At 34.2% G+C, this 11378-nt stretch overlaps 1 protein-coding gene and 1 long non-coding RNA gene across 2 annotated transcripts; one reads left to right on the top strand and one right to left on the bottom strand.

Annotated features, from left to right (window-relative positions):
* Positions 1-1295, bottom strand: LOC25488408 (protein BREAKING OF ASYMMETRY IN THE STOMATAL LINEAGE). The gene is made up of 3 exons (XM_013608625.2): positions 991-1295; positions 728-888; positions 1-174 (listed from the first exon to the last, which is right to left on the bottom strand). Exons 1-3 carry the CDS (start codon positions 1111-1113, stop codon positions 66-68), a joined length of 393 nt encoding a protein of 130 aa, XP_013464079.2. The 5' UTR covers positions 1114-1295; the 3' UTR covers positions 1-65.
* A 5127-nt stretch (positions 1296-6422) lies between these two features.
* On the top strand, positions 6423-8601 carry LOC120578214 (uncharacterized). Its single transcript, XR_005644152.1, has 3 exons — positions 6423-6689; positions 6786-6839; positions 8184-8601. It is a non-coding gene; the product is annotated as an uncharacterized lncRNA (long non-coding RNA).
* Positions 8602-11378: the final 2777 nt, after the last annotated feature.

Genomic DNA, 11378 nt, shown 5'->3' with positions numbered 1-11378 from the left:
TGCACAGAAGATTTCATTCATGTAAAGTTGAAAATATAAAAACTAAAAGGCATGAAATTAAATCATCAAAATCTAAAACACTGAAATCCCACACATCGAATCTTCTGCTTCTTTATATGAGGATCCTCTGATTTTGGCATTTTGACAGGACTTCCCTTCATTTCCCAAGCTAACCTGTGTCATTCACACAAAATAGCAACAATAGGTTAGGTCGTTAGAACCCAAATAAATTTCATTAACACATTCTCCTTTTGATTTAAATTATAGTGTAGCATATTATTTTTGGAATGTATCCTACTTGAATAGGTTAGGACCCAAATAAATTTTATGTGATGGGTGAATTGTTTGTTAGAAGAGATAAAATCTGAATGTGTTTGTAACTTGTGGATAGTTGTCACCTTACAAATCGGTTTTATAAGGGTTTAGTTAGGTTAAACTCAAAATCTTAGATGGTATCGTGCCTACCCAAATGTCATGTCTTACGCGTGAGGGAGATGTTTTAAAAGTTTTGTAGCGGAGACAGTCTAACCTTACAACCCAGTTTCCAAAAATATTATTCAATCACAGATTTGTCGGATTTCAACCATTGAATGAAATTCTGGCTGCTACATAATCTATTATGTTATAGGGTTTAGGGTTTAGGGTATTGTTAACTAAGTTGCTATTATTATTATAGATGCATTTTTGCCATAAGAAAATTATTACAACACTGATAATATTAACTTACTCAGGGAATGCAAAAGAACCTCTACTGCCTTCAGATTGATTAGAGTTCCTTGAATTATTAGACACCAACCGACCATCTTCAATCTCCTCTTTCTGGCATGATCTTCCTATGTTGTCTCTGTGTTGAGTTGAACTCAAACTTATGGTCTCTTTTGCTTCATCCTATAGGCCAAAAGAAAGTTCAAAATAAAAAAAAAAATAGTTTGATTGATGACACTAATGCATAAAACATAGAAAAAAAAAATATTTACGGTGGCGACGAACCTCTTTGATAGGGGTCAAGTAAACTATGTCATGTTGATCAGTATCATGCTGGTTTGCATTTGATATATGCTTCTCTATGTGTTGGTTCCTAACTTCTGCACTCTCATTATAATCAAGCTGCATAAAATTTATATTTAGATTATTATTATTATTAAAGTTTGAAAGACATTTCTCAACTACAAATCTGCAATGGTTGCGACATCAATGTTTTTTATGTCTCTACAGATTGCAAGGCAACCACAATTTAGGTCTCATCGGTGGCGTTTAACTGTAATTGCAAACGATGTCGCTAAACTATATTCGTAGTTTCAAATTGCAAACGACAACCACAAGTTATGGCATCAACATAAATTTTTTTAATGTATCTACAACGACATAACAACCGCAATTTTGACCGCATTGACCATGCTTTCTCCGCATTTGGCAGCAATATAAATACTCGCAATCGATTAAAAACCTATGACATAATATGATTACATCTATAGTATGTATGATATCTAGCCAAGTCATAGGGGTATAATTTATATGAAAAATTGAGAATTTTGTTAATGGCAATGAGTGTGTAATATGTACCTTTCGACTCACCGCCTTTGAGTTTTCACGCTTTCCATCAACACTTGAAGACTCAGATTTGGCAGCAATACTGTCCGTGTCTACATCAAATGATCCATCCTCTCTAAAGCTAAACACAATATATTCTTGATCGGAAAGTACTGTCCTAATTGAATCACCATTGTTATCAACCCCTTCTTTTCCCATGTTTATTAGATCTACCTTTTTGTTGCATTTTTCGCTTGAAGGTGACAAATTCTTGATGACCTTGTTGTCTTTTTTCTTGTCAAATACCATTTCTTTTCTCACTTCAATTTGTGCGAATGAATTAGATACATGATCACCTGCATATATAGTTGTAAGGAAAAAAAAATGATATAAATTGACAAAATAAATCCTTTAAAAAAATTGACAAATAAAAAACATAATATGTGTGTTTCTTAAACGTAAAACAAAAAATAAAAAACAAAAATGTTGTTCAATAACAAAAATATGAAATCAGTTTATACCTAAAGGCAACTTGAATGGCGAAAAACATGAAGCTCTCCATTTCATTATTGTCGATGGTGTGATCATGATGGTTTTATATTTTGTTTATTTTTTGGGAAAATAATTTTTTAGTAGTTGAGAAATATTGTGTTAGAGACAAGATCATGTACTAGAGGGAATTTAGGATTTGAATTTGAAAGTGCATTTAAGGTAAATGAATTTACGGTGTCAAACTTTAATGAGTACCTTGTCAATTGTGATTCTATTAAGAGAATGTAGAAATTAGTGGGGATTTTTTTGTGACTAATTAGTGGAGATTTAATTTGACAGCAGTCCATAATTGTATTCTAGAATTTTGATTAAACATTCATTTTATTTTCAATGTGAATGAAGGAAGATGGAGGGATTACAATGAATCGAGTCACACTCGGGAGGATACTCTTTTTATTTAACTTCATTTTATTATCATAAAACAAAATCTTTTATTCATCTTGATAAATTATATTTTTTATATAAATTAATTTTATAAACTAATTCAACTGATTCCTATTCATATATAAATATATACTATATATGCTATGTATAAAAGGAATAGAAGATTTTGAGCTGACTTTTTCATTATTATAATATTGTTGGTGTTATTAAAAAATATATAAGATTTGATATTATATTTACTATAAGTTGGTGTCATTGAAAACGAAAACCATCGTTTGTTAGGTTTGTTATAATTTAAAATTCATAAACATCTAATCTCTATACTTTTAATAAAAAAATTCATAAAAAATATCATTTATAATTTACAAGGGTCAGCGCGGTAAAAAGAACAGGAAAATATAAAATAAAAAAAAATGCAACTTTAATAAAAAAAATAATCATTTGGATATTTTTTTTAACCCATACAGCTAGACACATAAGAGTCTTTTCCTTTACATTGTGAAAAAATTATCATTTGGATATTTTCAAAATTTGTGTTAATTTTATTTCATTACAAAGAGATAAAACACTTTTGAAGTGAACAATTTGTTTGCGTTTTCATTATTTTTATGGCTTAATAGCAGTCAATTTTTGTTAAAAAAAATTACACCTGGCACATCACTTATGGTGCCACGTCAGCATAGACCGAGTCAAAATTGGTATTGGGGGTGAAAACTGCCACAGATGCAAAACTTAGGGGGCGGTTTTGTACTTTTTTTCTTAGGGGGCTAAAACTGCTATTAAGCCTATTTTTATAAATACATTGTCTATGATTAGCATTTTATAGACTAACCTTTCTCTCTCGCCCCCTCCCCCCCATCGTTTCTTCGAACACCACCGCCACCCAATTCAAAACAACACAACCGCTTCATTCAACCTACCACCGTCACCCACTCTCCACCACGAGCACCTCCAATTTAAAAATGTAAACCTTGCAGTCGGTGGTGCGAAGAGGCTCCTCCTCCGCCTCACTTTTCTCAGATCCTTCTAGAGGCCTCAGCCATCCGGTGGATTTGGGTGTTTTGTGAAATTCCATATCTTTTCAGTTGCTCTGTCGTGCCGGTTGTTTTGGGATTTCAGTTAGTTTTAAAAACACGTAAGAGTCTGATTGGGTGTTTGTAGGTCCAGATTCGGTGGCCTTGCTGTGACGGTGGCTTATGGGCCATGGCGGTTCGTCGCCGTCGCCAATTCGGTTAAACTACGTTCTGATCTGTTGAAGGTGTGTCATCGATTCGGGTGGACGTTCCGATGTTTTGACTCTCTGATCATTGCCCAGATCTGTTGAGATCTACAGATGTCAAGGTTATGGTTTGCCTTCTCCGAACTGTTGTCGCCTTAATATCCGTATCAATTTTCGTGATTGATTTTGGACTGATTTGAAATCCTCGTCATTTTATATGTCTAATGTTGGATTCCAGGGCTCGAAAGAGTCATGTAGAGCTTGTTGCTGTTTTTGCAGGGAGTTGATGGATTTTGAATTGTTTCTGTGTTGGCAGACAATTCATACGCCAGCCTAAAATTCACCATTCACTTTTGATTTGAAATTTGAGACTCGAAATGGTCGTTTAGCTTGCTGCTATTGTTGCGGCGAGTCGATGGTGCATGAACCGCCTCCGTGTTGATCGAGAGTTCAATCATCGCATCAAAGACCTTTAATTGGTTTTAGGATTAATTAGAGGTTAATACATTCGTGTGTTGTTTTAATTTTTGTATCACCCGTTTGAGGTCGACTTACACTCTTGTGTGATTTTACTAGGTTAGGTTTGTGCCCCCCAATTTTTATGTAATTTTTTCCCTTTTTTCAATAATGTTCTTGAGCATTTGACACAAGATTAGAGAAGAGTAGCAACTTAGTTGGGAGCCTCTCTATTTGATGTCATTTTGCTCTTACCTTATAAAAAAAAATTAGCATTTTATCTTCTCTCTACATGATGGTTGACTTTAATGGTCCCTCATCAATTGTTTAAACATGACCAGAAGAGATAATCATCTATTTATCCAGTTTTATTCCTCTTTGCAAATCAATCCATGCCATATGCATGTAATTGAAATTTGTTGAGTTTTGGCTTCAAATTTGTGGTCTGGAAGAACAGAGAAATCGTGACACGAATTTGGCATCGTGACACGATTTTGTGATGCCGTGAGTTGGTTTGCAGGGTGCCAAATCGTGACACGATCTTGGGAAATCGTGACACGATTTTCAAACTTGCTCGTTAAGTATCCTTGATAAGGATTGGTCGTACCTTGTGACGTACGTACCAATCGTGACACGACTTGGAAATCGTGACACAATTTTATCAGAGGAAGGTTGGTATTTAAGTGTTCTTGTGCAGATTTTGAAGTAGAGCTTGGAAGAGCTTAGAGAGAGAAACTTGGATTACAGAGGAGGGAACACTAGGGTTGAGTGTCTTTGTAGAGAGGATCTCTTGGGTTGGGAAAAACATTGTAAACACCTTGGGTAGTGAGATTTCACCATTGCACTACACCATTTATTGTCTCTGGCAACACTTTTTTAGAAGACATGTAAAAATTGTCCCCTAAAAGTGGTTAAGGAGACGCTTTTTGGTTGCTGCCAAAAATATTTTCGCAACCCCTGAAAAACGTCCTCTAAAATACCTTTGGGGACGTTTTTGGAGCGTTACTCTATTATTTCGTTGGTAACAATCGCGAATTGTCCCCTTAAATACTTCTGGGGACGTTTCTAAAGTGTTACAATATTATTTTTCTGGCAATATTTGATAATTGTCCCCTTAAATACTTTTGGGGACAATTTTAAATTATTACTGTAGTTTTAATAAAAGACTACATTCCTTCAATGTTATTCACAACATCAATATTTTGGTGGCAATTTTCCGTCTAAATTTGTTTATCAAAAACCAAATCTTCCCTCCAAACATTATTAAAAAAAAATCAACTAACATATAATATATGGATAATTAATAATAGGAATTATAAAAAAAACTCAGCCAAAAATCTCTATCGCCTTCTTTGAACATCTATATTCCGCTAAAGATGCTAGTCATTAACTTTCATAAATAAATCTTTGTCAAACAAAAAAAACCTTCATAAATAGATACAATATTGATTGCTCCCGTGAACATAGCTCAGTCTGCAAGAACATGCATTATTATATATATGGGTCGGGGTTCGAACTCCGGACACCCCACTTATTCACCTTGGAAAAGGTCAATTCTAATTCTAGCCAGTAAACTATTTATCAAAAATATAAAATAAATAGGTAGACTATTGATTAATATCATTAATGATTAGAAAATTTTAAAATATAAGGAGTAGTTTGTTGAGATATTTATGCTACATAAATATTAAAAATAAATTAAAAACTTAGTTGATAAGATCAAAATAATATATGAAGTTCGTCGAGATATTTATGCCAAATAAAATATTATATTAAAAAATAAAAAATATTTAGAATAAATGTGGAAGCGACATGTGGCATACAAAACATTACTTTATATATATATATATATATATATATATATATATATATATATATATTTGTAATTTACACGCAAATTTCTCTAAAATATTTTTGATAATCTACACGCGTTAGAGCAAAAAAAAAAAAAAAAAGAGGAAAAGACGGGCAAGTGAGTGTCCGTCTTTTCGCTAATATATAATGTTGATAATATTATTCCTATTTATGTGAGATATTTCCTATTTTAATGAGATTTAATTTTTAAATAATATTATAAAATAATAAAATAGTAAATAAAATAGCTTATTATATTATGTAGAGAAAAAGGAAAAAAAAGTCAGCACTATCAATCATGCCTAATTTCACTATATATAGTAAATTAGGTAATAATATATTATTATTATTATTATTATTATTATTATTATTATTATTATTATTATTATTATTGTTTAAAAGAATTATTATTTTTAATTTTATTAGTATGTAGTTAAAATAGATTGGAAAATCGTTGTTACTATTTTTCCCTTCTCTCTCTTCTTCTGTACGCACCAACGCGTTTCTTTCTTCCATCTTCCTTCAACAAACCACCACCATCCCCCATCTTTCCGGCGTCGATCCGGCCGCCATGTCTACGGATCGGATGAAATAACATGGTTTTCCTTATCCATTCAACGAGATCTTTTCATTCATCCAATTAGTTTTTGGAAAGGAGCATCTTTTCCGCTGACCCTTTTCTTCCTCTTCCACGGTAATGGTTTTTCCGGTCACCATACTTTTATCTTCTTCTTTTTCTTTTATGTTTCATTCATGTTTTTATCTATCTCTTTCGTTTTTATGGCAACAGAATGTACAGAACCACAGTGTTAAGGTTCTCTAAGCAGCCATTAACTTCTCCAAGGTGAGTGTTGAATTTAAACATCAATTTTTTAAAACCCTAATATTCTTTTTCCCCAAATCCGAATTTGGCACATGTTTGGGAAAAAAATTTGGTCAATAGGATTTTGAATTGATTTTTGTTCTTACTTTCTTAACCTCTAATTTTTCTCCTTTATCTTAATTTTGAAATAGGATTTTTCCAAAGTAATTTTTAGACTAAATGATTTCTATTTTGTGTTTAAGTTCCTTAACTTGGGTACTTTGGAGTTGTTGATCATTGAGAAAAAAGTTTTAGAGTATTGACAAAGTTATTAGAGCTTTTTGTTGATATTGAGTTATTTGACAACTTGTAAATTTTCTTGTAATAAATATTGGTGGATACTCTATGGTTTGACGTTGTAAAAGATACTATTGTTGATGAATTTGACATAAGTATTAATAAGATTTGAATCTCAAACTAGTGTTAGAGATTTTATTATGTGAGGATAAGAATAATTTGAGTATTTGATGGATTAGTTGTTGAGTAATGTTGTTGCTATCCTCTTTTGAGTTTAATTTGTAAGTTATTGTGGATGAAGGTTACTAGGTGAGGATAAGAATGATTTGAATATTTGATTGATTAGTTGTTGAGTAATGTTGTTGCTACCTTCTGTTGAGTTTAATTTGCAATTGATTGTGGATAAAAGTTGATGATGCTATACTTGACATCAATTAAGTTCAATAAGAATTGGGATAAACTGTTAAGTTGCGTGTGTAGGGTCTGAATTAGAGCTGTGCGAATTTATGATTATGTTATTTTGCTTAATTGTTTAAGATGTGTGTGCAGGGTCAGATTCTCTTTATGTTGTTGAATTTTATGCATATATTTTGTTTTGCTTGTTATTATTATATATGCAAAAAGTTGTTAGTGATGACATCACTTGGAATGTAGGCAAGTGTCTGAAATTGTTAACTTGCGTATGCTGGGTTTAATTTAGAGCTGTGCGAACTTATGATTATGTTGTTTGGCTTAATTGTTTAAAATGCGTGTCCAAAGTCGGATTTTGATTGTGTTGCAGAATTTTATGCATAAATTTTGTTTATGCAATTTGTGGTGTTTGTGCAAACTTGTGATTTATTTTTCTGCATTTTGTGTTTGTTTCTTTGTTGCATAACAAGGCATAAGTTGCAGAAACTGAAAAATGAGCTTGTAATGATAGAATAAGGAAGGGAAATGTGTAAAACAAGTTTCCTATTTGCGGCTATGTTGACTGTGTTTTAGTTGTTGTTTTGGTTTTTATTTGTGCGAGGTACAACACTTGTTGATGTCTTTGATTGACCTTTGAACCAACAATATCTATAGTTGATGTATTTTGTTCTTATGCAGCAAGTTATCAATGAAGATGTTGTACATGATGACATAGATGAGGAATTTCAAGAGGAAGACGTAGATGATGAATTTCTTGAGGACGAATTTCTTGAGGACAACTTAAGTGATGAATTTCAGGAGGATGATATAGATGATGAATTTCAAGAGGATGACCTAGATGATGAAATTCAAGAGGATGAAATCGATGATGAATTTGAAGTGGACGATTTGGCTGATGAATTACAAGATAAACTTGAATGATCGAGTTGGATGGTGTTTTATTTTGGATTGTAGTTAATTCCACTAAACTTGTCTGAAATATAGTTTTGTTATATTACTAGGCTTATACTTCGAAGCATTAAACTTATCAAGTAATGTTTCACATTTTGATTACTATTATGTCTTGAATTAATATTTGAACTATTTTATTATATTACATCTTTTGTGGTTGTATTGCTAAATTCGATCTTGTTTTAGTTATAATTGATAATTTTAATATTGCCATTAAGCTATAGTTACATTTCTAAAATAATTGGAAAATTCTAAAATTTTACAAGGACACTCTAAAAATGTTGCCTGTAAGCTATGGGGACGTTTTTATGTTTTCTTAAAGATTCAAATTTAAGGCAACGATTATTAATTGTAGCAACCTATGGGAACATTTAAAAACGTCCCCTCAGAATCCCCAAAAAATCGTCTCCTATTCCTAAGGCTTAGGCGACGTTTTCAAAAACTGTGCCCAAAGAACATGAAAAAATGTCCCCATAGACTATAGGCGACGCTCGTATAGGAGACGCCCAGAAAACGTCCCCTATACCTTTAGGGGACGTTTTTCATAGTTCTGGCAACATTTTTCGATTGTTGTTAAAAAGGATAAATGATGTAGTGTTGGAAGGATCTAAAGCTTCCTCTTGTGTCTTCTCTTTTAGGGTTCATATTGTGAGAGTGGAGAAACACAAATGGGTAGAAACTAGGACTTGTTCTTGTGTAAGCTTGCAAGCTATTTTTCTTGTAACCCTTTGTAACACTTTCATCATAGTGGATTGGAGAGCTGCTCTCTCCCCCAGATTAGGTCATATTGGCTGAACTGAGTCAACAATCTTTTTGGTGTGTTTGTTCTTCCTTTCTTGCTTATCTTGTTTGCTTTGTATTCTCTTGTGTGGTGTTGCTCTACACTAGTCTAGGGCTGTTTTTGTTGTTGTTGCTTGGAGACACTTTACACATAGATTACCACTTCCTTTTGCTCCACACATCTTTGTTTACATTGGTGTGAGTTTCAACCGGATTCACAACAATTGGCGCCCACCGTGGGGCATAGGCGTTATTGGTAGTTGGTATCATGGGTTCAAAGTGGGACATCGAGAAGTTCACCGGAAGTAATGATTTCGGGTTGTGGAAGGTTAAGATGCAAGCGGTTTTGACACAACAAAAGTGTGTAGAAGCATTGAAGGGTGAAGCGGCTATGCCGGCAACTTTGACACAAGAAAAGAAGCGTGAGATGATAGACAAGGCAAAGAATGCTATTGTTTTATGTCTCGGAGATAAGGTCTTAAGGGATGTCGCGAGAGAAGCTACCGCGGCATCGATGTGGGCTAAGTTGGAGTCATTGTACATGACGAAATCTTTGGCTCATAGGCAACTCTTGAAACAACAACTCTATTCATTCAAGATGGTGGAGTCTAAATCAATCTCGGAGCAATTGACGGAATTTAACAAGATTCTTGATGATTTGGCCAACATTGAAGTTAACATGGAAGATGGGGATAAGGCTTTGTTATTACTTTGTTCATTACCAAAGTCTTTTGAGCATTTTAAGGATACCATCCTTTATGGTAAGGAGGGCACTACTACTTTGGAAGAGGTCCAAGCGGCTTTAAGAACCAAGGAATTGACCAAGTTCAAGGACTTGAAGGTTGATGAAGGTAGTGAAGGCTTGAATGTTGTAAGAGGGAGGAATGAGCATAGAGGAAAAGGCAAGGGGAAGTCGAGGTCCAAGTCTAGGTCCAAGGGCTTTGACAAATCAAAGTATAAATGCTTTCTTTGTCACAAGCAAGGTCATTTCAAGAAGGATTGTCCGGATAAGGGGGGCGATGGTAGTCCTTCGGTCCAAGTTGCGGAGGCATCAAATGAAGAAGGTTATGAGAGTGCGGGTGCACTAGTGGTTACAAGTTGGGAACCAGAGAAGAGTTGGGTTTTGGACTCGGGATGCTCTTATCACATGTGTCCTAGAAAGGAATATTTTGAGACTTTGACTCTTAAAGAAGGAGGAGTTGTTCGACTCGGAAATAACAAAGCTTGCAAAGTCCAAGGCATGGGCAACGTTCGTCTAAAGATGTTTGATGGCCGTGAATTCCTTTTAAGGGATGTGAGGTTTGTTCCCAAACTTAAGCGTAATTTAATTTCCCTAAGCATGTTTGATAGTCTAGGTTATTGCACTAGAATTGAGCACGGGGTTTGTAAAATTTTGCATGGTGCATTGATTACGGTTAAGGGGTCTTAAATGAATGGTTTATACATTTTAGATGGTTCCATAGTAATTGGTAATGCATCGGTATCTAGTGTTGTACCTCATAATAATTCTGAATTGTGGCATTTGAGATTGGGGCATGTTAGTGAAAGAGGTTTAGTTGAACTAGCTAAACAAGGTTTGCTAGGAAAAGATAAATTGGACAAGCTAGAATTTTGCGAGCATTGCATGCTAGGCAAGCAACATAGAGTAAAGTTTGGTAGTGGCATGTATCATTCTAGTAGGCCTTTTGAGTATGTGCATTCGGATCTTTGGGGTCCTTCCAAGACTCCTACTTATGAGGGAGGTTCCTATTTTCTTTCCATCATTGATGATTATTCTAGGAGAGTGTGGGTCTTTGTTTTGAAAAACAAAAGTGACACATTTGAAAAGTTTAAGGAATGGCACACTCTCATAGAAAATCAAATGGGAACTAAACTAAAAGGTTTGAGAACTGACAATGGCCTAGAGTTTGTTTCAGAGCAATTTAATGAGTTTTGCAGGTTGAAAGGAATCAAGAGGCATAGGACCGTACCGAGAACACCGCAACAAAATGGTCTTGCTGAACGCATGAATAAGACTCTTTTGGAGCGTGTGAGGTGTATGATTCTAGGAGTTGGGTTACCTAAGAGTTCCTGGGGTGAAGCAGTGACAACAACTACTTATTTGATCAATAGATGTCCATCAACGGGGATAGACTTCAAGAC

This window comes from Medicago truncatula, chromosome 2, assembly GCF_003473485.1.
Source record: "Medicago truncatula cultivar Jemalong A17 chromosome 2, MtrunA17r5.0-ANR, whole genome shotgun sequence".
Classification (NCBI taxonomy): Eukaryota; Viridiplantae; Streptophyta; class Magnoliopsida; order Fabales; family Fabaceae; genus Medicago; species Medicago truncatula.
The sequence above is the reverse complement of the archived record's forward strand: the minus strand, read 5'-3'. Positions and strand labels throughout refer to the sequence as shown.

Bases quoted from the DNA above. Each gene is read 5' to 3' on its own strand.
- LOC25488408 (XM_013608625.2), bottom strand. From the start codon at position 1,113: ATGCAGCTTGATTATAATGAGAGTGCAGAAGTTAGGAACCAACACATA. The intron at 889-990 runs GTTCGTCGCCAC...TTTGGCCTATAG, and splicing joins ACTTGACCCCTATCAAAGAG to GATGAAGCAAAAGAGACCAT. The intron at 175-727 runs GTAAGTTAATAT...TGAATGACACAG, and splicing joins GGTTCTTTTGCATTCCCTGA to GTTAGCTTGGGAAATGAAGG.